The sequence below is a fragment of the Falco cherrug genome, chromosome 6 (assembly GCF_023634085.1).
Source record: "Falco cherrug isolate bFalChe1 chromosome 6, bFalChe1.pri, whole genome shotgun sequence".
Lineage (NCBI taxonomy): Eukaryota > Metazoa > Chordata > Aves > Falconiformes > Falconidae > Falco > Falco cherrug.
In genome coordinates, this window is record NC_073702.1 from 79,664,016 (window position 1) to 79,688,868 (window position 24,853).

Sequence of the window (24,853 nt, forward strand, 5' to 3'; positions counted from 1 at the left end):
TTCTACTCCTTCCCCTTCCTTCTATCTCAAACCTGTGCTCTCATCATTGTTACCCTACTTAAAATTGTGAAAACACCATTTTATTTTTCCCTTTGCAATGAGGTTAACAGTAAATCACTAAGTTATCTCAAGATATTTAATAGGGCTCTCGGCTGTCAAGCAGATATGGACAGGCCTGAAAAACTCATACATGTACTGCCCAGTTAACATTCTGGCCTTTCTGAGATTTATTTCTTCATCTGCAACCAGCACTGACCTTATTGGTTCTCCTATACAATCTTGGAACTTCCAGTGCACTCTTCAGGTAAGTGAAGGAGGACTCACTGAGATCCTGGATAATCCTGTTATTCAAAGTAGGCACGCAGGCCGATAAAGAAGTCTTTGAGTCTTCCAAGGCTCCTATCGAAGTAAAAATGCTAAAGTTTAAAGTGAGCTACCCTGCCCAATCACAACATAAATTATGTGACCCTCCCATCATCCCAATCTCACTACCCCTGATGGCTCCTGGTGTCAAATACAGGATGCTTACTAAATAAATACACAGTAGCCATTTATAAAACATCACCAGTAACAACAACTGTTCCTCACCCAGAAAAACAAAACTGAGGACAGGAAAGAAAAAAAAAAAAAAAAAAAAAAAAAAGGGGTAAAGTAACATTCTCAAGGTTCACAGTTTTTTCAGTATTACCAGTGTAGCAAGTGGCTTGAATCAAAAGGCTCTGACCTACTAAGGAAACTGGTTGTGAAATTCCTTCTGACAGTACCTAAATTCCATATGGAGTGACTGGAACATGCTCAACTCAAAGCTGTAACTGACAACAGACCATCTACTGAGTGGGGGATATGCACAAGCTCCCACCTCTCTTACGGACTTGGACATCTACCAATAATCCTGATTTAGAGATTTAAGTGGAATTCACAGTGCAGAACTTCTGGTTCTGCTGAAGACAGGGACTAGCTCACTCACCCAGCTACATGCCTGGCTTTAATCACGAAATTAAAGTCAGATTCTGTGTTTCACATAAAGAATGATCATATAAAAAAAACTAAAAAAACAACCAAAGAAACAAACAAGAAACCAGAAAAAAAAAAAGCCCAAATAGTTAATTGCTTCTGTCCTCTGAAGTTAAGGTATTTAATTATGAAACTTTGATAACTCTCGTCCTTACATGATTGATCAGGCTAGGGAGAGAAAAGTCTTTTTAGAAAAGTATTTTTGTTCCAACTGGATAATGAAACCCCTCTCCTTACTTATTCTCCATTTCCAAGTAGGTGTTTAAAGATACCATATGAATCTTCTAGTCTAAAAGCGCCCTACAAAAACAACCCAACAAAAAAGCACCAAAAACCCAAAGCACTTTAGATTCACTCAATTTTCATCATTTTCCAGACTCAACATGTCAGTTCAAAATAGTTTCTATTTAACAATTTAAACCCTAAAGCACAACTTCATTAATAAAAATATTGGTAATTTCAAATTTTTCATTGTAAATGATGAAACTGTGTGTAAAAGCTGGTTCTGTATGGTTGGCAGAGGGGATTTGGGAGAAAAGGGAAAGACAGAATTTAACCTCTTAGCTTTACCTGCAATACAAGATACATTCTTGAAGCCGATCATTTCAAGTTTTGGTTTCATCATTTCTAAGATGTCAGGAATCTGAACAAAAAAACCAACAAACCAAAACAGATACAGTCATGTTATAAACATTTTAATTACTTTTCCTACATTCTGTAAGTTTCCAGTCTTTCAGAAGACACCTTCAATCTTTTCTATATTTTTACTGCATTTTTGGGAAACCAGTACTAGAAGAATACAATATTCATGGAAATTAAGTAAGGCCTACGCACTAAATCCCCTACCTTACTATTGTCCTCAGAGGAAACAATTTAGAATTAACAAAATATCAACCCAGATGCAACTTACAACTTCACAAATAACAAGAAATTTCAGTTTTATTGACAAAAGATATGACAGAAGCCGTCCCTACTGAGAGAAAATTAATACATCTCTTTCCAAGATTTTCGATCACTAGAAAAGTATAATCATGATGATAAAACCTTTCCCAACCTCAGAGACTAAAACCAGTAAACATTTTAAAAAGAACATAATATTAAAGCTGAATATTGTACCACACTCCAAGCTGCAACAGATATTTTACTAGCAAAGGTAAGACTCTGGCACAATGACACTTTGCACCAAAAATGAGCAGAAACATTATTTTAGGGGTTAAGTCCAGCAGTTACTGATAGAATTTAAATACCTGAAGTGGTTTCTTTGTAATCTGCCATTCCAAATAAGCACAATGTAGACCACTCATTTCAGGTGATATTTTCTATATCAGACTACTCCAGATTTAGCTTTTAAGATAAAAAAATAGCTTGATGGTACATTATTTTAAACAATTTAATGTCCTTAACAAGATACCAGACTACAGTGGTATATAGGCACACAGATCAACAAAGATTCTTTTGTAAGTATAGTCAAAAGCACAAACCTGATCCTGGAGTTTGTCCAGATCTGCAGCAACATACACCAACTGAGTACTAGATATAGAAGGCAATGGCTGACTTTCTGGAGAAGACCCATTTCCTTGGTCCTTGCTAGGACTGAGGCTTACAGAAGACTCCTTTCTACCAGCTGGCACAGATTTTTTGCTTTCCTTTGTATTCTCACTGGAAATTGGCCTTACAGAAACCTGAAACACCAAATTGATATGTGAACCCTAGCAACAGCGAAGGCAGTTCAAGCTGGACAAACAGAAATAGTATATAAAGGATTTGTAGGTTCTCAGCATCAGAATGCCACACTTCCAAGGGATATTAGTATTCCTAAATTACATTATAAAAAAGATATTTTTAAAACAGTTTTTGGTACACTAAGGAGTTGGATGATTTGGAGAAATCTGTCACTACAGGAGCGGGCAGTCCAGTCCCACAGCAGTATTCACCTGTGTGGTGTTCGAATGAACTACTGCTCTGGAGGAATGTGCAAGACCAACAACGTGATCATTTTCTGCTTCACAGAAGCACGGTTTATTTTTGTATCGTGGAATATAAAATTCATAACCACTCACTGCTGTAAAACAGCCCCTTTCTCCTACATCTCTTCAAGCCCTCTGCTGTCAGGCACACACTTCACTCAACTACTCTGATTAACTCAGAGTTTTAATGTTGGTACTTATCAGTATTTTCATGAGCCAATAAACCTGAGAGAACTGAGTCACTGATTCTTAAGAAAAGGATAAAGGGATATCTTACAGCTGTCTTCAACTACTTTAAGGGGCATGTATAGAAGATGGAATCAGACTTTTCCTTGAGGTACAGTGACAGAGTAAGAGGCAATGGACATGGACTGTAGCAAGGGAAATTCTGACCAAATATGAGGAAGAAGCGGTCAGTCATCGGACCAGGGTTCCCAGAAAGGCATGCAATTGTCATCTTTGGATATACTCAAAATTCAACTTGAAAAGGCTCTGCACAACCTTACCTGAGCTGGCCCTGTTTTGAGCAGGAATTGGACCATGATGACCTCCACAAGTCCCTTTAAAACCCACTTATTCTATCATGCTGTCTTTCTATGACACAAGAAACAGAGGCAAACTTGTATGCCTGTGAGCAGGGAGCAGAAGAGCAAAGCACAACTCTGCTCGGAAGCAGGGAATCATTGATGTGGAGTTAGCTGCCCAGGAAACTTCCAGTTTTACAGTTTCAACACTGAGCAGTTGATTTGGATTAAGGTACCCCTTTTTATTTGCAGGGTTAGTTTTCACCTGGCTCAGCTTCACAACCTCCTTCCTTGTATCAACTAACTAAACACACAAACAGAGCAAAACCAAGATTGTGGCGATTTCTTTCAGTGGCAGAGGCAGCCTTAAACATACATGGAAAGACAGCCTTGGCAACCAGCAGACAGCAATACCACAACAGCACTGGTATTTGTCGTTAGTAACATATTTCGCAGTGATACTCTTTAGAAAACAAACTCGAACCCCTGAAAGTGTTCTTGTTAAAGAATGTTAAGTTCAGAAAAAAAGCACTTTAAAAGACATCACATACTTTGTTTCAAAAGGTCTCTTACTGGTGGACATACCCAATCAACAAAACCATAAGCATGCTGCTCTTACCTCACCAACAAACACAGAGTAGCGTGCCAAAATCTGCAGGCTAAGTTTCCACAGACGGTGTGCTAATAATGGTAAAAACATTTGATCTGACCAGCACTTCACAAGACTCATCCAGGCCATGTGAGTGGCCAAAAGACAGTATGAGCTGCCAGCTAGAAACAATCAGACAACAAATGTCATATTCCTAGGCACATTTTTAAATAATGTAACATCAGTGTAATTGCATTAACTGAGATTTAAAAAAAAAAAAAAGCCTTCCAAAGAGACACAATCAGAAAGATAGCAAAGAGGATTTATTAAGCATTGTCTGAAACTCTTAAAAGCTCCTCGTTGCTTTAGATATCAAATTCCACCAAGTCTTGCTGTAGCTGTGCAGGCAAAAGCACAAATGAGAACAAATGAGAATCTGCCTGCAACAAATGTAGGAACAGCTTGTCTAAATAATCCGCTTCAGCAGATAACATTTCCAGGATAATTTTTGCCTGTCTTACAAAGAAGTTTTATTAGACTCATTTGCCAGCCGTAACAGCCATTGACTCCTTAGCACTAAGCTACTGCTCCTGTCAGTTGTATCTGAGATACCTGCTAGAAATATTTATTTTAAACACAGTAGGGATATCCATATTTAAACTAAATACTTTTAAAGCACTTCATGCATTAGCATTTTATAGTTTACAAGCAGAGAACTAAGAAACATATCAGCAAGTTTCAGGCAAATGCTCGAAGTCGTAGGATTTATGCATTTTGTCTCCACTAGAATTTTTTTCTCCTTGCTCTCTTTAAAGAGCATGTGTGCATATATATATACATATATATATATATATATATATACAGACACACACTTCTACTTTGCTTTTAGCTGCCTTCTTCATAAATATTTACTCTGTTAACTGAAGTAAGTTTTTCTGATTACAACATACCACTAATGAATATACCAGGTTTTCCTTACCACTCTAATCCTTCCTGTGCATACCACCTCATTTGCTCATAAATCAAGTGTTTGTTTTTGGAGCAGACACAAACACTACAAACCATAGCAAGCCTAAATGCTGCCAACAGATTGCCATTTTCACTACCACATAGTCCTACAACCATTAAGGAAAATATACCTCAGTAACACAGCACAGCCTTTTGGTTGCCACTTAAAAGAGGATGCCAAATGCCAGTTTCATTCCTTTTTGTACTGAAGGGACAGTTCCACAAGTATGTTAATGGCTGGTGCCAGAAAGGGCAGTTTTGGTAAGTGAAGTCACTTACACTGAACAGTACTCTCATATTGCCTGCTCTAAAAAATCTATTACACTGTTTAATCAGTTCATCAGAAAACAGAAAGCTCCTGTAAACAACAGGATGTATGTTACTAAATACTCAACAGACAAACAGTAATCGCTACTACTTACACCCCTGATTCCTTCACAATAGAGCAATTATTTTTTGCAATAAAATTTTACCTGGTGCCTCCTCTAATGTGTCTGAAAGTGCTTCTTCTAAGGCTCCAGCTATTTCTCTGAATCTGAGAGACAGAAAAGTTTTGAATATTACAATTCAACAACTGTTTAAATTGATGCCTAAACACTTTTCAATGTTTATTTCAATATTATTTCAATGCATTATCAATGCATATTCACAGATTTTAAATGTGGGGTTATATTTGCCCAACATAAATTGGGAAATAAATCAGACCAACATTCAAATACTTGAAAGAGAACCTTTGACATTTTACAGGCAGATATGAAGCTTATATTTCAGGAAATTATTAAAGTCACGGTTGTAAACATTATCAAAATGACAGCTCACAGAGTGTCAAGTCCTCAGCTTTTTTGAGAGAAATTTTTTTGTTTTGTTACTGTGTGTAAACTAAGTGAACACTGTGTCTCATGCTTGCTTTAGCTGACCTTCAGATATGTCATGTGACACTGCAGGCTTCACTTTCTACATATTTGTTAATGAACAGCACCATAAGGTTCCGCAAACAATTCTGTACCTGATTAAAAAATCAATAGCTCCTTACAGGATACCTTGACCTCCTTTTTTAAAAATTCATCCATCAGCAAAGTAAAAAGAATCCTGCCTCCTCAATTTTTTAGGTATCACAGCAAAGTTAGTATTAAAATCTGTGATATTTTTCCATACTTAAAACATATTGGATAAACAACATAGCATCTCCCTCACCTAAAAACTGTCAAGCAAGATGCAGATTCTTCTTTAATGAGGTTTTCCCTCTAAATGCTGAAACAAAGCTATCATTTTAAGCTCCCCTATAGAAAGTTCTATTGTTTTTGGTTTCCCCTTTCTTGCTTTTATGTGTATCATAGTAACACTGTAAGACTTTTCAAACTTACTAATTACAAACCTGTAGGGCTCCTCTTAAAGCCTCTTAACTGTCATTTCCACATGAGAACAGAGGCCCACCTAACTTTTCTTATCAAACTGCTAATGGACTAGATGCATGTTTAGCACCTAAACACATTTCAGAAATAATTGTGAAATTACTTCAAAACCTCCTTCCTGCTTATACACCAATTCCACTGATAGAGCATATCTTTAATTATGGTGAAAAGGATTAAAGAATAGAATCAGATTTTTAACAATGACATAATTTTTGCTGAATGTTCCTTAAGACAGAAAAAAAAAAATCTCTCCAATGTGGGGTTCGCTACGGTTCCACTATCAGTTGGACTAACATAATTGAAGGAATGGTAAGGAAAAGAGTTACTGGTGCTGTCTGTGCCAGCACTGCTACAGAAGAAATGCCTGTACATCCATCTGATCGTCAAAGGATTGTTTGTAAAGGCTTTAGTGAGGGCTGATTGTTCTGGGTAATTTCTGTAATTGAAAACAGAAAAAACCCAACAATCTTAACTATAAATGCTATAGTATGAGAGAATACCTCAATAAAAATCCTGTATGACTTAAGGATATTAACATAAATCAAAGAAAAAATTTCCCTATAGTAATATGTTGCACTATTTTCACAGTTGTGAAATAAAGAATTCATGGGCACTTCTGAAAATTACCAGATTATTCCAATATGGAGGAACAATACGGTGAAAGATGAATGAGCTGCTGTTAACCAAGCATTTATCAAAATAATGCACTATTTATATTTACAGTAATCTTGGATTAAAGGTAAATGATTTTTTAGAAGTTTTTTTTCATCAGTCAGAAATCGAAATACCTAATGGGAAAGAACGTTTTTGAACAGAAAGAATTATGCTGAAGCTCCATTTCAATTTCATGAGAAAGAGTATCAAAGTTGGATCAAGTGGTTACTTACTAGAAAAGCTGCACTTTCAAACAAAAGGGGCAGACTCACAGAGCTATTAATGATATACGTCTGTTAAAAGGTTCATAATGGCTACAGTTCCATGGGCACTTTTCGTCTGTGCACTCAGCACTACTACTGTAGTGAGCAGTGCTGCCCTTTTCCTTGGGCCAGCACGAGTATTTGTGCAGTTAAACGGTTTGGAGATACTGACTGGAGTTGAACATCAGCCTTTTTTTGCCCAGGGTAACAGATCTTTGTATCAGTTCACTACACAGCTGCGGGAAGAGATGTGCAAGCAAAAAATCAACCGAGGATGTCACAGGCTGGGGCTACTGTTTTACAGAATGCAGTGAACCATCAAAACACTAAGACCCTGCTCCAAGCCCCATGCTCTTGTCACTTATCTCATATTGGATACAGCACTCATAAGATTCCTTTATGGAATTTTTCAGCAGCAATGTAGACTTATCCTGGATTAAAGAAACTGCATAAATGTGGCTACGGTTGTACTGTTATTGCCAGTTATAGAGCCACACAATAAAAAAATGATACGAAAGTGATCCAGGTGAAAAAGTAGTATCAATTTCTCTCCCCTCTCTTTTGGAAATCCTACCTTTTAAAAAAAAAATCCCAAGCAAACAAAAAAAACCCCAACTCTCAGAAGGCTTTGTGTGCATTTAGGTCATAGCACGCTTCAACTGTTTCTTTCTTGCCTGGATGCCTGCTATCCAGCCCTAAATTCAGATGCGCAGACTACACTTTCTAAGAAGATGGTTTTACATTCCATGTAAATGAACAAAAGTTCATTAAAATTCTAGCATTACTAGAACTAAACCGGGGCTTTCTTGAGTCTCTCTGCTCTCTTCTAGCTGGAAGATCTGTAAAAGCTAATACTACAGGTACATCAGACCTACCAGAAAAGTAAGCTAAAACTTATTACTTAGCTACTCAGAAAAAGGGAATAGTAGGGCAATCTTTGGAATGGCAAAGCTGTAAGACTCAGCACTTCACACAGCACGTCCTGTGAGACAAAAAGGATGTCAGAAATATGGCTACGTCTGGAAAAGCTACAAGTTGTCAAGTCTTAAAATTCTTTACTTCTAAGAAGAAAGACTTCTCTTATGGTAAGTATTCCTCTGGATTTGCACAAGTAGCATACTTCAACACCCAGTTTAATTCCAGGGACACTGGAGAAAAAGAATTTGAAACAAGATTTCAAGACTCATCTAGATCTGTTCCTGGAAGTCAGCAGTGTAACATGTTCAGTCTAACAACACCACAGTACATACTGAAGAGCAGCTGGCTGTAGTTTTGCTGAATTGTTGAAAGATATATAAAACAGTTATTTGACTTAGTAATTAAATTCTAAGTTTTACTTCTACAGTGATTTGTTGACAAGTGATACTTTGAACCTAAGCCAAGATCATCTTGCTGTGACTGAACTCTACTTTTGAAAGGGTGAACAAAAAAATGCATACTAACCTTATTTGAAAATATACAGGCAAATTCCATTTGTTATTAAAGCTGTGGTAAGAAGGATGAGATCTTAACCGTTTCACACTAGCCTGGGAGCCACACTGTCGTTCAAATTTCTGTACAAAATCCATACTAGTAGTGTACTTCTGCAGAAAGAGAATGAATATCCCGATCATGCACAGGGTCCCAGCGAACAAGGAAGGCCACCACCCATTCAGCAGGACTCCTGTATCACACTGTAGTTAAACCTGAGGTTCAGAATGGGCTGACACTGCTCCCATCACCTCACCACACAAGACTAAAATCCTGGATTGCAGTGAAACCAAACCCAACTAAGTAGCAGATGTTTTTCTATGATAATAAAAACTAGCGCAGGGCAATCTAAAAGGCATAACATTGTCCAAGTACCCTGAACAAGCAGAACTGACCAGAGAGATGCATCAGTATTTCTGAGCTGAATCACTGGGGTGGAAGAACAGTGCTGCACAGTACTAACACAGTCAGTTGCAGGGGATAAAGGTATACAACAAACAAATGATCAGGAACAAAACCCAGAAGACACACACAACCAAATACACATGAGAATGAAAGCATGATTTTTTTTGTTGTATAGGACCTGTACTACAGGAACTTCTAGAACTGTTTCCCTAAAAATACGTTTTGCAAATACCAAATATTTGCAGAACTTTAAACAACTTCAGGTAACTTTAACCAGTGTATACTTTTAATAAGATGTTTACAAAAAGTATTGAGTTGCAAGCAAACAGGAATTCCATTTACCCTCAAATGCACTGTGGGCTTACTCTCAACAGTAACTTATTAACACCCTGAAAACAATGAAATAATAAATTAAAATGTACAGAGCAGAAAGCTGAACACTTGAGTGAAAACCAGAAGCAAAATAGTGCAAAAACTGTTACTGCACACAAAACAGACCTTGCTAACAGAACACAAATCAATTTCAAATCAAAATACAGCTACAGTTACAATCTGCTTCTGTGCTGTGAAAAACAGTTGGGCTTATGTGCAAGTTTCTTCTATTAGAAAAAACGAAAACAGCCATAAAACTTAATATACATGCTAATTAAGCCACTGATGAATAATTAAAATAAGCCTGACTGAATCTCTCAGTGCTTCTGACTTCATTGAAATAAGAGCAGCAGCAGGGGTGTAGCAGGAAGGCTTTTACCACAATCCAGAGCACTATGTGAGTGATGTGATTTTGCCTCTTACAAAGCAGTAAAACATTCACAGGAGAAGCCCCTGAGTTGCTGCTTACAGGTTCTGCTCTCAGAAACTCTCCTGCAACCACAGGACACGCACTGACATGGGTATGCTTTTGTGTTGTGTATCTCAGTAAGTATACCTTTAACAGAAAGTTACGAAATTACAGCATATTTTTCTTGTGACATGGCAGTTTCAGTGCGTCAAGATAGTATTCTGGAAATTGCACACAAAAGCTTTTAGGTAACTACCTTTCTCCCAGCGTGGCTGTATTTATAACACAATGGAACTGTAAAAGGTATGGGAGTTAAATCCAGAATGAATGACAGACTATTGCTCTTTCAGGCTTCCTTTCTTAGATAATAAAGCCAGCACTGTAAAAAGGCAAACAAGCTGTTAATGCCCAGCTACCTTAAGTATTATTTATATTATAAAAAGTGTTTGCTTTAGATCTCTGACAAGACCTATCACTTTCGAAACAGAAGACAACTCAAGAGACATCTAGTTATCAATAACATTACATCCAAGAGAGGGAACTAACTGCAAGATTGGTTCCCATTTCAGCTTCTAGGATTGGATTGTTGACTGCATAAAGCTATTTAAGAGAAGCTAAAGTGGGAAACAAAATGGAGGAATTTTCAAACAGAGGAATCTAAACTTAAACTCAAATGTTTAGGGATAAAAACAGTATTCTTTCCAAATACCTGTAAATCTTCAAACCTGACTCAGAAATAAGGGAATGACAAGCTGAAGCAATTTTTTTAAAAAAACCCTGCACAATAAAAAAAACATGTATGCTTAACCCTGCCAGTCTGGTTTTTACAGGATATATATATATAAAAAATTATTATTCCTCTCCTCTACTTGTAAAAGCCTCCTAACAAATAATACTGCATATTCAAACTTTTCAGCTTTAGAACTATACACACATACATACGCAAACAAACCTGAAAAAAAGACCTTTCTGCCTTTCTATCATCCTAGAAAACAGAGACAGAAGAGTACTGTCCGAAATCTGTGTTGTATTGCTTGCATTATCAACAGTGCAGAAACAATTTTAAAGAGGTTCCCCCCCACACCCCTTAATTCAGAACTATTAGTCTTTAGATAGACATAATAGCATTTTTACACTTGGCATTTCAACTTGTTATTGATTTTTGGATAAAATATTTTAATGATTTAGACTCTTGAGTCCCTTAAGCAGTCAAAAGCAGTCTGGAAAGTACTTCAGACTTACCACATGATTTACATGAAAGCCATGGGGTGTGTGTTGGGTTTTTAGTTGTGGGTTGTTGTTTTTTTTTAAATAAACAGCACTATCAGTGTTGGTCAATAACAACATACTGTAAGATTAACAGCCTTTTTAAAATAATTACTTTAAAACAGCAACAGCAAACCCAGCTCTTCAGAAGATAAAACAAATTTTGCTGTAAAAAAAAAAAAAAAAAAAAAAAAAAAGAGGACAAATGCCCAGCAAGGCTCACAAACTGCAGTATGCAGGGCATTAGATGAAAGCTTGAAGACTGAATTTTTACACAAACTAAGTATTCTCATCAGGCAGGGGGGACGCCCTTTAGCATCATTTGTATGGTATTACCACAGCTTTCTTCAACAGCTATTTCATTTGCTTCTTGAATAAATTGGCTCTGAATAAAGCCATTCCTGCAAACTTCACTGCCATGCCTGCCTGCCTTCAATATTCAACGTATCTGTATGAAAGAGACCTGAAACTCCAAGAAAAATAGAAGTATTTAGGTAAAAGCAGTTTTGCATGTACACAGGAAGAATCTTTTTCAGTATAAACCTCTACCAGCCATCTAACATTTCCCTAAATTGTGTCCTGATCTGCCTATTAAGCCTTCCTTCAGACAATTTATCACCGCCTGCCACCTCCATCTTGAAAATAAAAGGTTTCAGACTAATCATAAGTCAAGCTGCAAGGGCAAAAAAAAATCCAAATATCTCAGCAATCACTGCTACACAGAGACAGGACATGAAGAAAAGCAAAAAACTCACATTTCCTACTTGTGACATACTAATAAAGTAACTGCCAGAGCCACTCTTCATACTAGACCAAATATAAATTTAATAAAAGATCATCTTTTAGAGGCAGAGCAGCACTGCCAATGATGAAAATACAAGTGACAAGTACTTTAAAATCATTTTATAATATAATCTTTCTTCACGATTGGTTGTGATACCAGAGAAAATACTACTTCTGTTATAAACCTCATCACACTGCCTCCAAGTATTTTTGTTTTATTTAGTTGACTTGTGTTTCTAATCACAACAGAATCTGCAGTACTGAAATACAGGAAAAGCTACAACAAGCAAAACGAATCATTTTTTCAACTTTCCCATAGTACAGAACAAGTTGTAACCCAGGTATTTAACTAATGTAACAGCCCTTGCTATACAGAAGTCCTGTTCTTGGGTGAACACTGTAGTCATCCACTCCCACCTTCACTTACATTGCAATTCTACAACTAAGAAAGAACATCTACTCCTAAAGCAAATATTAAGGCCAAATTCACATGACCAAATGGCTTCCAGTAACTTCTGTCTATGAACTTTCCTGACAAACTTGAGAGGAGAATTAATTCTTATGAAAATTAAACCAAATTATTTGAGATAACCTCCTCTTCTGAGCCAATCAACATGAATTTACACAAAAGCAGCAGAGGAAAAAAAGATAGAGAATATGACTCATTCAATTCTTGCACGTTAAAGGAATCGCAAATGGAAAAATTAAAATTAATTACCTCGTGAAACACATCTGGGTTTCCAGGGTTAAACAGTGATGGCAATTTCTCTTCTAAACCACGTACTATTTCTGGCCACACTGAATTCACTAAGAAATCATATCCAGGAACAATATCTGCTTTTTCACTGAAATAAAATTGCAGTTATTCCATGGTTATATTTACCATTAGGCCTCTATTTGGAGGTAGGGATAACTCAGAAGACATGCACTGCACTAGACGAAATGTAATTAAGTTTTTTTTACTAGGTATGCTGATTCCCTTAAATTGTTCTTCCTTTGAGGTTTCTTATCTGATCCTATCGTCTCAACAAATGCAAGGTATTTTTTATAACTCAAAGTGTTTTAAAATTTTTTTCTTACGTATTTTACAAGTGTTGTAGAAAATGAGTACATTTCAGCTGAGAACTCCTATTCTTACTTGTATATTTCATGTTTTAACAGCTCCAAACTTCAAAGAAGTACCAAGTAGGAGTAATGCGACTAATGCAATGGAAAGAAGCAGAACTTTTTCGTAATTGTTCCAAGCTGTATTCATACATGATACTGTGCTTCGAAGCAAAAGATTAAAAGCTATCTTGATTATGAAAATTTATAAATTGAGAGCAGAAGAGATAAAAGCATTTAATTCCGGTTCAGTACACCACAGTACAAAATAGCAACATTCCATTATTAAGAAGAAAGATTAAAATTTGCTGAGGGATTAAAAGAATTGAAATGTTAGTAAAACTTAGGAGTCATAAAAAGCTCAGCAATGGATGACTAATTAGAAAAGTAGTTCTGCAGTCCCTGGGGGCTACATCCATAGTTCTTCTAATTACAGCAGTCTACTATATTAACCAGCCTGCAAACAGATGAATAAATGGATACAATTCAGTAGACCTGAATTATTTAAACTTCAAACCAGGCAATTTAATTGCATAAGGAATTAAGCACTTTTGAAGACAACAGTGGAAGCACAAATCAATTAAACCTGTAGTTCTAGTACACCCAATAAACCAGTGAAACCTCTAGGGATCATCCCCACTTTTCTGATGTGCAGTAACGACCCAAAAACTTTTGAACTTAGTTTTTTTAACAGCTTTATTACACCTCTCTCCTTGGATGAAGTGTACTATCATATTAAATGGATTAAATAAAACAAGGTATCTGACAAACTGTATCATGAACAGTACTCAATTCTACTACTGAAATACAGGATTCTCTTTCCCTCCTCTGAAGGTCTGGGCCACAGCACCAAAGAAGTTTTTCCACTGTTTTGTTTTGAAAAAACACAGGCATGAGAGAGAAATCAAATTTGCCTATGAATCTTCAGGAAAGGCCAGATAAGTCATTTGAGCATGGAATCTAATTATGCAAAGCATTTCAAAAGTATATCATACTTGCTGTTATTTTAGTATGACTGAAAGAAATCCCAAGATATTTACCTTGAAATAGCTCCACCTGTTACTTCACGCAAGAGACGGCAATGATGAGGAACAAACTCCAATAGTTTATTATACATAGCCTGAAGGCCATTAGGGTGAGACTGAACATACTGTTCCACAATCACCTGCCAGAAAGAGGACAATGTTAAATGTCAGAAAAGTGAATATAAACCACTGTAATGCAAGACTTACAGTCTACTCAAAACTGCTAACACTACAACCCCAAATGCCGGTGTAATGCAAAAAAGTAATAAACTGACTATAACTTCCAAGTATAGCTTGACAGCATGAATTATTACTTCCTTTAATGCAACACTCTAACTGGCAAGACTGGCCCAAAGAATGGGAATGCGCCCCTTGCTTTTAAATGTTAGCCACTGTGCCCAGCTCCCCACCCACTGCACACATCACTGCCACCAGAAGCAGTCCATGAAGTTGAAGAGGTGAGTGGCAAAAGCTAATCACACCTCAGAATAAAGTAAAAAAATTCTTCTAAATATAGTTGGTCCAATCCCAAATGCAGGTAAGCCAATAGCCAAGAATCTTCTGTGACAATGCTAAGCTCCTAACACACCTAGCAAAGCAGTTTGTCCAGACAGTACTTCACATCCAGTGAAAAGGGATAATCTCTGCCATAAAGAGAAGGCAGACAGCAGCTGGACAATACAGGAAAAGAACAATAGCTTGTATTTATTTGGTATTCTTCCATCTGTCTAAACACTTTTGCCTCTCGTGACACAAACAAGCAAAACGGTGCAGAGGTTGGGAAAGAACAGACACTGAGAAAACCAAGAGGGGAAGATGATCTGTCCCCCACAGCAGCAGTTGCTACAGCATTAGCAAACACTTAAATGAAGCTTGTCCTTAAGGGGAGAGGGCACCACTGTTCGACTTCCTCTCCCATTCAGAAGTCAGGAGCTCTCTTTGCTTTGTACATCTGTATGCATACAAAGTAAAACCAGAATAATTTCAAATGTTTCCTTCCCAACAGCAGAAGAGAAACAGCCTACTGACAATGACATACAGCTCAGGTGCCACCAGAAATACTATTCCTTGCCAGGAAAGGGAAGGGTAGTAATTCCATCTTTTGGCTGCTGAAGACATTTCTGAGTGAAAAAAAGGTAATTTCTTCTCCCTATCTTGATATAGAACAACTCCTTCAGCAAAAGTTATGCAGATTAACTCTTCACTTGCCTTGACTGGGAACACTGAGGCAAATGATCACTAAATGAAAAAAGGAAGGGAATACCTTAAAATCACTTCTGCATTTATATTCAGAAAGGCACATCAGTGTAAGAAAAAGCAACTGTATTATTGCCTACAGACACATGTTCAGTACTTTTAGAAACAACAGTGACATTGCTTTTATGGGTGTTAATAAAAATGTTAATTCTATACTTCAAGCAGTCTAATTGTTTTGTAAAATACTAGTAGAGAATTAACTGTTTTAAACATCCCGAAAGCAGAAAAAGAGTACCCCACATCATAATATGACTCTCACGGTTTACTGAGCAGACAATGTTATTAAATACCTCAATTTAAAGAGAAATGACCACAAAAAAATCTTGAAAGCAAAGGCAAGATGTATCAATAGCATAACTGGGGACCCAAAACCACTAACAACATGTTTGTATTACAAAGGCAGTGATGAGGGGAAGATCTATTCTGCTTTCTATTAACATGTCCAAATTCAAGCAAGCGTATATTTGCAGTCACCAAGGCAGCTCTGGTACTTTACAGTTTTTCCTCCCCACAGGAGCAGGAAAATGAATACTGCTGAAAGATTCATAACGCTAGTTTTAGAACAACTACTTTATAGCCCTGGCGCTGGCCCAGCCTAACTTCTTTAAGGACAGTGAATTTAATGCATTTATGAAGTACTCTGACAATCTAGTGAAAGCCAGGGAAACTTCCTGCAACAGGGCAGTCAGTTTGTACTAGTAATTATATTGTAAAAGGGCACCAGTTCAGATCTCAGTATGGAACAAATATCCTCTGAAATGACAGGGAACAGTTACCTGACCTGGACATAATTCCCAACACACTGATGAAAAGGGTGAAAAGCAGTCCTGGTATTACAGCGACATCACTTCAGCAACCTCCGCTAATAACATAACCAACCTGTTTTTGTCAGGTCATTTCAAACACAGCAGACTATCAAATATCTTAAAATAAATTTTTAGGATTTTTACTTGAGCTACCATAATACCATCGTAGGCCCTTAAAAATTATTTTAGTTGCAACCACAGGTCTGCTGACATACAAGAAAAACTGAGCACAACTGACTGACTTGCTGACCGTTACATTATTGTGGCAGGTTACTGTCTGAGGGGTTTTTTGTTGTGTTTTTTTTGTTTTTTGGGGTGTTTTTTTTTAGGAATTACATTATCATCAATCACAACAAAAAGAAAAAACATATTGTAGACTAGTCACCAACTGTTCAGGCCAGAAGCAGCAGTAAGAACAAACAGTGCTACAAGAGGGTGAGAAACAAGTTGCACAGTCGTAAGAATTAGCAGAAAGTCCCTTAATTTCAGAGAATTCAACCAGTACTTTGTGATTGGTCCATCTTGGCAAACTGATGGCCTAGTAAAATCAGTTTCTCACTTAGGAAATTGGCCATCTGACATATTTTTCCCACCAGACAACAGTAAATGCTTTTCAAACACACACTTGTTCCTGCTCTTGCTAATGTCCTGGTACATTAGCACATACTGCTGGGAACTGCAGAAACTGCTTCTTCATACAACGCGAAGAAAAGGATGTTACACTGAGAACTATTTTTGCTGCATTTGCCTGCTACTGAGCGAGCCACAGAGAAATGCAAAGCCTAGATCTGATCCAGTTCCCACAGACGCACCCTGGTCCAGAATAAATTGGATTTTACTCCAGTCATATGCTTGGTTTAAGGTTTGTTTTTTGGATTCTTCACTCCAAGAAAAATGTAGACAAGAGAAAGAATTCCAACTGGATAGAACCTGAATGATAACAGGCAGATAGAGAATTCCTCCACCCTTTTTTCTGAAACAGCAACAATAAATTAACTGACATTACATCGGGTCTCAGTTCTCCTGCTCTCTCCACAAAGGCATTTTGAAGCTGCTAATGAAAGCTGGAGGTCAACAGGAAAAATAAGCATGTTTGCAAAGCACCTTGTGTTCTTCGGATTCGTGATTTTCTCTTACCTCATCTATATAAGGTTTTACAAGCACTTGACCAACTAATGCCTCTGCGTCTCGTGTTTTGTCAATTGTTGCATAAGTGCGAAGACAGTGACGTATTATGTCAACATTTGAAGTCTGAAGGCCTTCCAAGAGCAGCCCTTCCAGAGACTGCTGCAACATAGCTGTTATTCCAGCTATACGCTATGAAGAGAAACAAAATACAGCAATAAAAAAAACAAAGCCTTGTCATCATTGCTGAAGTAAATTCTTCCAAAACTACTTAACTTTCCATTTTCATTTGAAAGCTGCACAAGTTTTGATAACTGTCAGCAATAAATGAACATTAACACAAGCTTAATGGGTTACTGATACTATTTAAACGTAGTATTTATTACAGTAAGCTCAAAAGGCAATTACTTTATATGTTGTAAGTTACGCAGTAACATCTAAGGTCCTTTTTATCCTGAAGAAATAGGTCAATTGTTCCTTGTTCAACTGATCCATTATGTGTGATAATACACAAAAGCTTTACAGTAAGTCACCAGGGATAACAACCATGGCATTTATCCCTCACTGTCAAAAACTAAAACACAGTGTGTTCCCAGCACTACTTGTCAAATCAATGCAAACCGAAGACATTGAGTGACACTGGCAGGGGTGGGGGGTGGGAAGAGACATGTCATTAGATTCCTTCTGGCTTCTGCTAAACAGCTGCTTCAGTCAACATATATTCTCTCTTTTGCTAACCATTTTTCCTGATCTCCTGCTACATCTCTTCTACCAGATCCAACTCGCTGCTGCACTACCTGCAGATATACTACTGGGCCAAGATGGCCCCTTACAACCCTGTATTTGAAGTAAGTTCAGCAACACACATTAATGTAAACAATAGCTGAACTACGAATTTAACCCATCAAATTTCTTCTCTGCCCTTTTGCATGCCATACTGTGTTCACCCATCCTAAAACAATTCCACGGAATTTGTTCCGAACATGTAAAGTCGGTAACTCAACTGCTGACCAGTCGTGAAATCTATGACCTCGTGAACCTTAGCAACAACAGTTACAGGACAGAAATCCTGGCAAGCATCATTAAGGAAGCCACATAACAAAGTAACAAAGGCTCTCTCACCAGGAATACTACTCCGCTGCTCACGCTTCCTTCTGTTATTATCCCTGTTCAATAACACAGTGGCCAGAAGAGTCTTGTAATCTGTCCATGAATCAACATGGTACCACAGAAGACTTGAGCTGAAACGTGTTTATATGGCTAACAGCCATCAAGGATGACAGCTCCATGCTATCTAGCTTAAAGCACTGCCCTGCCTCCATGTTCATAATATCTACCTTTAAGCACCAGTTTTCATTTGTTCCCTCTTTCCAATGAATGAAGAAAAAACCCACCAAAACATCAAGTAATCTTTTACAGTAAATAGTCATTAGAAACAGGATATTAGGGAGATTAGTATACCAGCCTGAACAGTCAGTTAGGCAACAAATTTCACCAAAAGACAAACTCCAATATATTCCAGTCAGCCACTCTATGTGCACATTCCATTTATATTCTGCTCTGTATGCTGCAGCTAACAAAACCAACATACATGTCTAGAACTAGGCCTCAATATCAGTAATCCCGACAAACTGCAAGATACACTGGGCTAATAGTGTCTTGTCATATTTCCTACTCTTATTCTAAGTAATTTATCCTAAAGAAGTTAGCAAACAAAGCATAAAACCTCAGAAGAAACAATACTTCCAGTCAACTGATAAAAATGACCTCCTGAAACCCGTTTTCCTCCCTAAGTTAATTCAATAGAACTCTTTCAAAACAGGCATTTGTCTTCCAAATACATTGGTTTTGCTTAACCTTACAAATGTTAAGCTGGCTGTCATGCAATACTTACTGGTCTCACTTTGTCCAAAAGGGGCATTCCTTTGCTTTGTACTGCATGAAATTGTAGTTGATTAAATTCTGTGGCAATTCTCTCTAAAACCTGTCCAGTTAAAAGTGGGCTAGAAGGGAGAAAACACAAAACGTGAATACACAGATCCTCTCAAATCAACTCACTTTCCTCTGCAGCAGATAATGTCCTCCCCCAATTTTTGTGGTTTAAGTACTTTAAATTCTGATAGGTACTACTACATTTACTGCAATCACGTAATAATAATTAGGAACAGACTACATGATTAGAGTTGTTTTGGAGCTGCTAAGGTATGAAGTGGGTGAAGCAGCAGCTGAGAGGAACATAAGATCTTGCCTCAGCAATACGAAGCACTGTTTTCTATATGGCAGTGCTGTTTATTGTCACATAAAAAGTCAGCCTTACAGAGCTCAAAAACTGCAGTAAGTGCTCTTCACCATCCAGATTTGTTTCTTATTTCCCCTTTCTATCATGTGGTAAAACTAACGACACCTACCTCTAGAGAAACAGTCTTACCCTCCTCAGGTCTACAGAGTCCTGATAACTAGCCAAATTTTCAGCCACTCAAGTACAATCTTGCTTCCAATCATAATTCTGCAAAGTGTCTCACCCTGACTGAAAGCATCTGCATATGCTTTGTGCCTCTAGGTATCAACCTATTCTTCTGTCTACCTTCCCTCGCTATCATGTGAACTAGTGCACTAAACTGAACGGCAGTTTCATGTTCAAACAGGTTCACAAAATTGTCTTTTCCTCGTACTTGCACCCCAGTCAACTATTTCAAGCACATGGCTGGTGCATCAGTTCCAGAACTGGTTGAAAGACATCTTCCATTCCTCAGCCAAGGCTGAGGGAGAGGACACTTTCCATGAAGTTGTTAAAAAGCAAGACTTGGGAGTCTGACTTGAATTTGTCACAAACCTTCCTTGTACCAGAAGTATTACATGTGTGGCTTGCCTGCCTTAGACTACTCTTGCAGCAGTCCCTTCAGTGATATGTAAGCAGGGAAAACAAGAAAAGCTGTTTCCCATTTTAATTCCAAAGGATATTGGAATAAACTGTAATGCAGAAAGTATTTCAGACATGACAGGATTAGTGACTTCCAAGAAAAAAAACCAAAAAACGAACTATTGCATTCAAACTTCAAAAAGCATGCTTACTGGAAGCACTACAAGTAATACGGAACTTTGGAGGGTGAGTCACATGCCCTGTGAATGACCACTTTGCAGAAGACTAACACTGAGAAAATACTAAAGTAACAGTCACTTATTCCATCAGTTACATTTCTAAAGATATATCCTAATGCTTGTAAATTCATCTACAACATACTATGAAATTAAGTTAGTCCCACCAGTTATAAAAAAACCTGAACATTACATATTTTTACCTGTTTCCCTCTAATGAGGACAATTCTTTAGTGCCTTGGGAATGTAGAATCTTCTCAATTTTCTCAACAGACTGAATAACATGAATAAGTCTCAGAACACACATCTGTAATTAAAGAAAGATTTTTCATCTCTGACCCCAATCCCAATTTACATTATTTAATGACCCTGAAGATATTTTGGATTTTTTTTAGGTCTGGTTTTTTTTTTTACAGGTGTAAGTTTTCTCCCTTCGTCTTAATTCTTGAATCATGTCTTAGTTGAAGTATTGCTCACATAAGTCCATAAAACTCCAGAAACATTTGTCATGAATGTAGAACCGCTATTATTTCCAATTTTTTTCAAAGTTAAGCACAAAGACAAATGTTACTCTGCGTGTCCCCTAAAAATTAAACTGCTGTATTTTAAATTACATTCATAATAACCAAATTGATGTATTACAAGCAGAAACAAGAGTAATTATAATTTAAAAAAGCCAACCAAATCAAACATGTATGTTTTTAGCAAACGAAGTAAAACAAAGATTTATGATCAACTAGACACTGTAAAAAATGAAGTCTGTCAACTAAAATGACAATAATTATTTTTAGAAGTGCAACATCTGCAGTGTGCACTTTAAAAATTTCATTTTCTCTGGGTTAATGGCACAAAAAAAAGCCATCCTAAGGAGGATCCTTTCAAGGTAATAATTTATCTGTTGTACCTTTTTTCTTCTAATATCTTCTTGTTTAGTCATCCGGTCATCTACTGCTTGAATTCCTTCACTGACACAAGACTTCAGACTCTGTGAGGGAGAAAGTCAGTATGTAAAGCTGGCTTCCCACTTAAGGTTTAAAAAAACCTTAACTCAAAAATCTAAACTTAAAACTGGAGACAGATTAATAAGAATACAGGACTAATAAAAGCTACAGTACATCAAGGGCCCTCTACACGAAAAAGCCAGAAATAAGACTAAATTACTGAAAGTATAACCTGCTCCTTAAGTACTGCCACCACAAGTAGTATTATTTCAACCAGAAGTGTTCTTTTAGTACCTTACAGAGAACAACTGCCTTTCACATAGAAACGGGCAATAAACCCAATACGATTTTATGTCTTGAAACTGCAGTTATAAATCAGATCTAAGTACCATTTTTCACATAATAAATATTTCTCTATGTTAACTGAGACTATTTTCTGTTTTAGACATCAAAGCTGTGATATTCTGAAGGCATGTTTATGTAGCAAACATCCCTCTGAACTGGCTGTCAGGATGATCAAAAATTGTCCTTTGACAATTACCACATCACTGTGGAAGTGCCAGAATAAGACACACCTTCAAGAGGGTGACCTTTTACAGTTAAACCACAGGACTGAGCAAAAAAAGCCCTTAATGGGACTGTGTGGCATCAGAGTTATTTACTATCATCTTTCAATTACTTAAATCCTAGAACAGTTTCTGTATTTCACCATAGACTTGTAAGAGTCCATTCATTTACCACACTTAAAGAATCTTTTATCTCTTGGTTGAAAGGCATGAGAGAAAATGTAAATTCACTGCTACTAAAACTGCTTGAAAACACAACGCCTCTCCTACTAACACTCTAAGTCATCAATTTTCAAAGAGAAGTTTATTCTAATAATTATTAATATGAGTAAAAGACATTCTGTACATCACATGAAAGTGAGCTGAAGTTTATCAAGCTGTGTATAATAATTGTTTTGAGCATACCATAACTTCTTCCCTTAACTGTCCCAAGGGTACTGAAAGCTGATTAAGAGCCTTGTCCATGCCAACCTAAAGAAATTACCATAAAAAAGTTTATGACTTTTTTGGTAAGTTCACAAGAGAATTACTGTCAAAGCCTATGGTTTTACAGATACTAAGAGAGAACAGAAAAGACACCTCCCTTTATAGCTTCCATTTTAAATGCAGTGCAAAAATACTCTACCTCAAATACAGGTATAAGGATATCCAACTGCTTGACATACAAAGCCAAAAATTAAAGAAAATTTCAACCTACAAAAATTTTTCTTCCCATAAAAACATTAAATCTCAGTCTTTGAAGCCGTATAATTGGAAGCTGGATGAACCGGAGTCAAAGAGCAGGAAACACAATGGACAAGACGTTGTAATGTGAAAAGTATCACAATTTTCAGTCATGTAGGTTGGTTTTTTGTTGTTTGGTGTGTTTTTTTAAGACACATAGTAAGCTTAAAGATTCCTAAAAGAATCCTTCAGAACAGCCTCATTTACCTCATTGCTGTGCTTTTAATCATTTTATTTCCTTCAATTTTAAAGCTACTGGCAATTTGAAAAAAAACCCTTTGCCTTGAGTCTAACTTTCTAATGAATTAAGTTTTTCAAGACAAAAAGCATACATCCAAAACATTTATTACAGGCCAACAGCAATTCTGTAGAGTAGCCAAGTTCTACAGGATTGGTCTTTCACTTTCTCTCATTGCAAGGTATCACAGTTTAAGATGTCTTAAATCTAACAATGCCAAAATAAAAGCCATATGCTTTTCATACGAAAAATAAAAATCCCACTAAAACACATTAAGTCTGAACTACACAGCACAATTTAATAACACTTACCAGATTTGTTGAGAGATTAACAAAATCTGCATAGTCCTTATTTATAAGTTCTACCATAGCAGTTTTAAGGAGTTTGTAGTAGAGCTCCAGATCCTCTCTGAGCTCTTCCAGCTGCACACGTTTCCTGCAGTCTGACACAAAGTGGTCAACATCAAAATCCGGCTGAAAATGAAACAGGAAAGAGAGAAGGATGTAAGTAAAATGTTCAAACCAGGAACACACCCCTCCCCACCCCCAAAATACAGTATTCCATATGCCAATGAGCTAACCAAACTAAAGCTCTGGCGGCAAAAAGACTACTTAACAGAGTAGTTTCCAATGTCCCAAAGTCTGGGGGTTTAATCTCTAAAGCACACAGTGCCAAGAGTCACAGACTAGCTCTCCAAAATCCAGAGTTGTGTATTCCTTTACACACTTTAAAAACAAAACAACAGAACCAAAAGCCGAAACACACTATTAAGAACTATTTTAAGCTCTCCAAGCAATAAGGCCCGAACGCTGGTTGTTACCAGCCTATCTGCAGCTTGGCTTCAAAGCACGCAAAGTATGCAGGAAGCATGGCTCGGGTCTGCCCTAGGAAGCGAGCTGCAGCACCCGGCCCGGGGCACAGACACTCGCATCACCGGCTGCAAAACTGCAGGCCCCCCGCCCCGCCTCCGGGCAGGCGTCCCCCTTCCCGGGCAGGCCTCCCCCCTTCCCGAGCAGGCCTCCCCCCGCTCCGCCGCTCAGGCTCCCTCTCAGTCCCGCCAGGCTTGGCCGCAGCCAGCTTGGGTACACCCGCAGGGGTGCGAGCCGCCTGGCTCTGGGAACGGCCCGCAGCCCCCTTCGGCGACACGCTCACCACTTCTCCGGGACGCTCAGCCCGCGCAAAAAGCCGTGACGGAGCTAAAAGATCCCGGCCAAGGACCCGGGCCCCTCTCACCCCTCAGGGAACCCGCCACCCCCGTCCTCAGGGGGGCCCTGGGGGCACCGCGGGCCCACAGCGCCTTTCGCAGCCCGCCTCCTCGGCGGCCCCCACCCACCTTCATGAACTCGTCCTTGTCAAAGCAAAGGTTCTCGGGGCCCCGCGGCAGGTTCATCTTCTTCGCCTCCATGGCCAGCCCCGGCCCGGCCCGGCAGGCCCAACGCGGCGGCAGCTACAGCGACGCCCCCTCCGCCAGCGCGGCACCGACGGGGCAGGCCGGGGCGTGCGCCAAGAGAGGCGCAGCGGCCGCCCGCCGCCGCGGCAGCGCCCCCTGGAGGGCTCCCAGCGGCCCTGCAGCCGGCAAGGGGCGGGGGGCGCGGCAGGGATCTCAAAATGGGGGGGCGGGAGGCGTATGTGTGAGGGCATGAGCCTGTGAAGCTGGCCTTCCCAGCCTCTTCGAAGGATGTTTTCTGATTTCTGTCGTTCTGTGCTGTCCGGGGAGTTGGGCTGTGCTGCTGGAGAGGGTGCTTGGTGCCCCTAAGCAGGTAAAACTGACCCAGTCATGTAAAATTGCAGGGGTCAGCTGCTAGTGCCCATGGCACAAGCTGTGGGGACCTAGGG

At 38.4% G+C, this 24,853-nt stretch overlaps 1 protein-coding gene across 3 annotated transcripts in view; it reads right to left on the reverse strand.

The window, feature by feature from the left end:
* The window catches only part of COG2 (component of oligomeric golgi complex 2), a 32,117-nt gene extending 7,627 nt beyond the window's left edge, over positions 1–24,490 (reverse strand). For 2 of the 3 annotated variants that reach the window (XM_005440247.3, XM_055714056.1), the window contains exons 1-15: positions 24,351–24,490; positions 23,329–23,490; positions 22,462–22,527; positions 21,454–21,534; positions 20,753–20,856; positions 19,348–19,456; positions 17,466–17,645; positions 14,281–14,405; positions 12,855–12,981; positions 8,875–9,014; positions 5,576–5,637; positions 4,125–4,276; positions 2,496–2,696; positions 1,585–1,657; positions 257–399 (exon numbers count right to left, since the gene is read on the reverse strand). In XM_005440247.3, the coding sequence (XP_005440304.1) occupies positions 257–399; positions 1,585–1,657; positions 2,496–2,696; positions 4,125–4,276; positions 5,576–5,637; positions 8,875–9,014; positions 12,855–12,981; positions 14,281–14,405; positions 17,466–17,645; positions 19,348–19,456; positions 20,753–20,856; positions 21,454–21,534; positions 22,462–22,527; positions 23,329–23,490; positions 24,351–24,422 (1,797 nt within the window). In that variant the 5' untranslated portion in view covers positions 24,423–24,490. Of the gene's footprint in view, positions 1–256; positions 400–1,584; positions 1,658–2,495; positions 2,697–4,124; positions 4,277–5,575; positions 5,638–8,874; positions 9,015–12,854; positions 12,982–14,280; positions 14,406–17,465; positions 17,646–19,347; positions 19,457–20,752; positions 20,857–21,453; positions 21,535–22,461; positions 22,528–23,328; positions 23,491–23,837; positions 23,945–24,350 lie in introns of those variants that run through there. The other variant, XM_027806827.2, reaches the window with a different exon arrangement.
* Between the last annotated feature and the right edge of the window lie 363 nt (positions 24,491–24,853).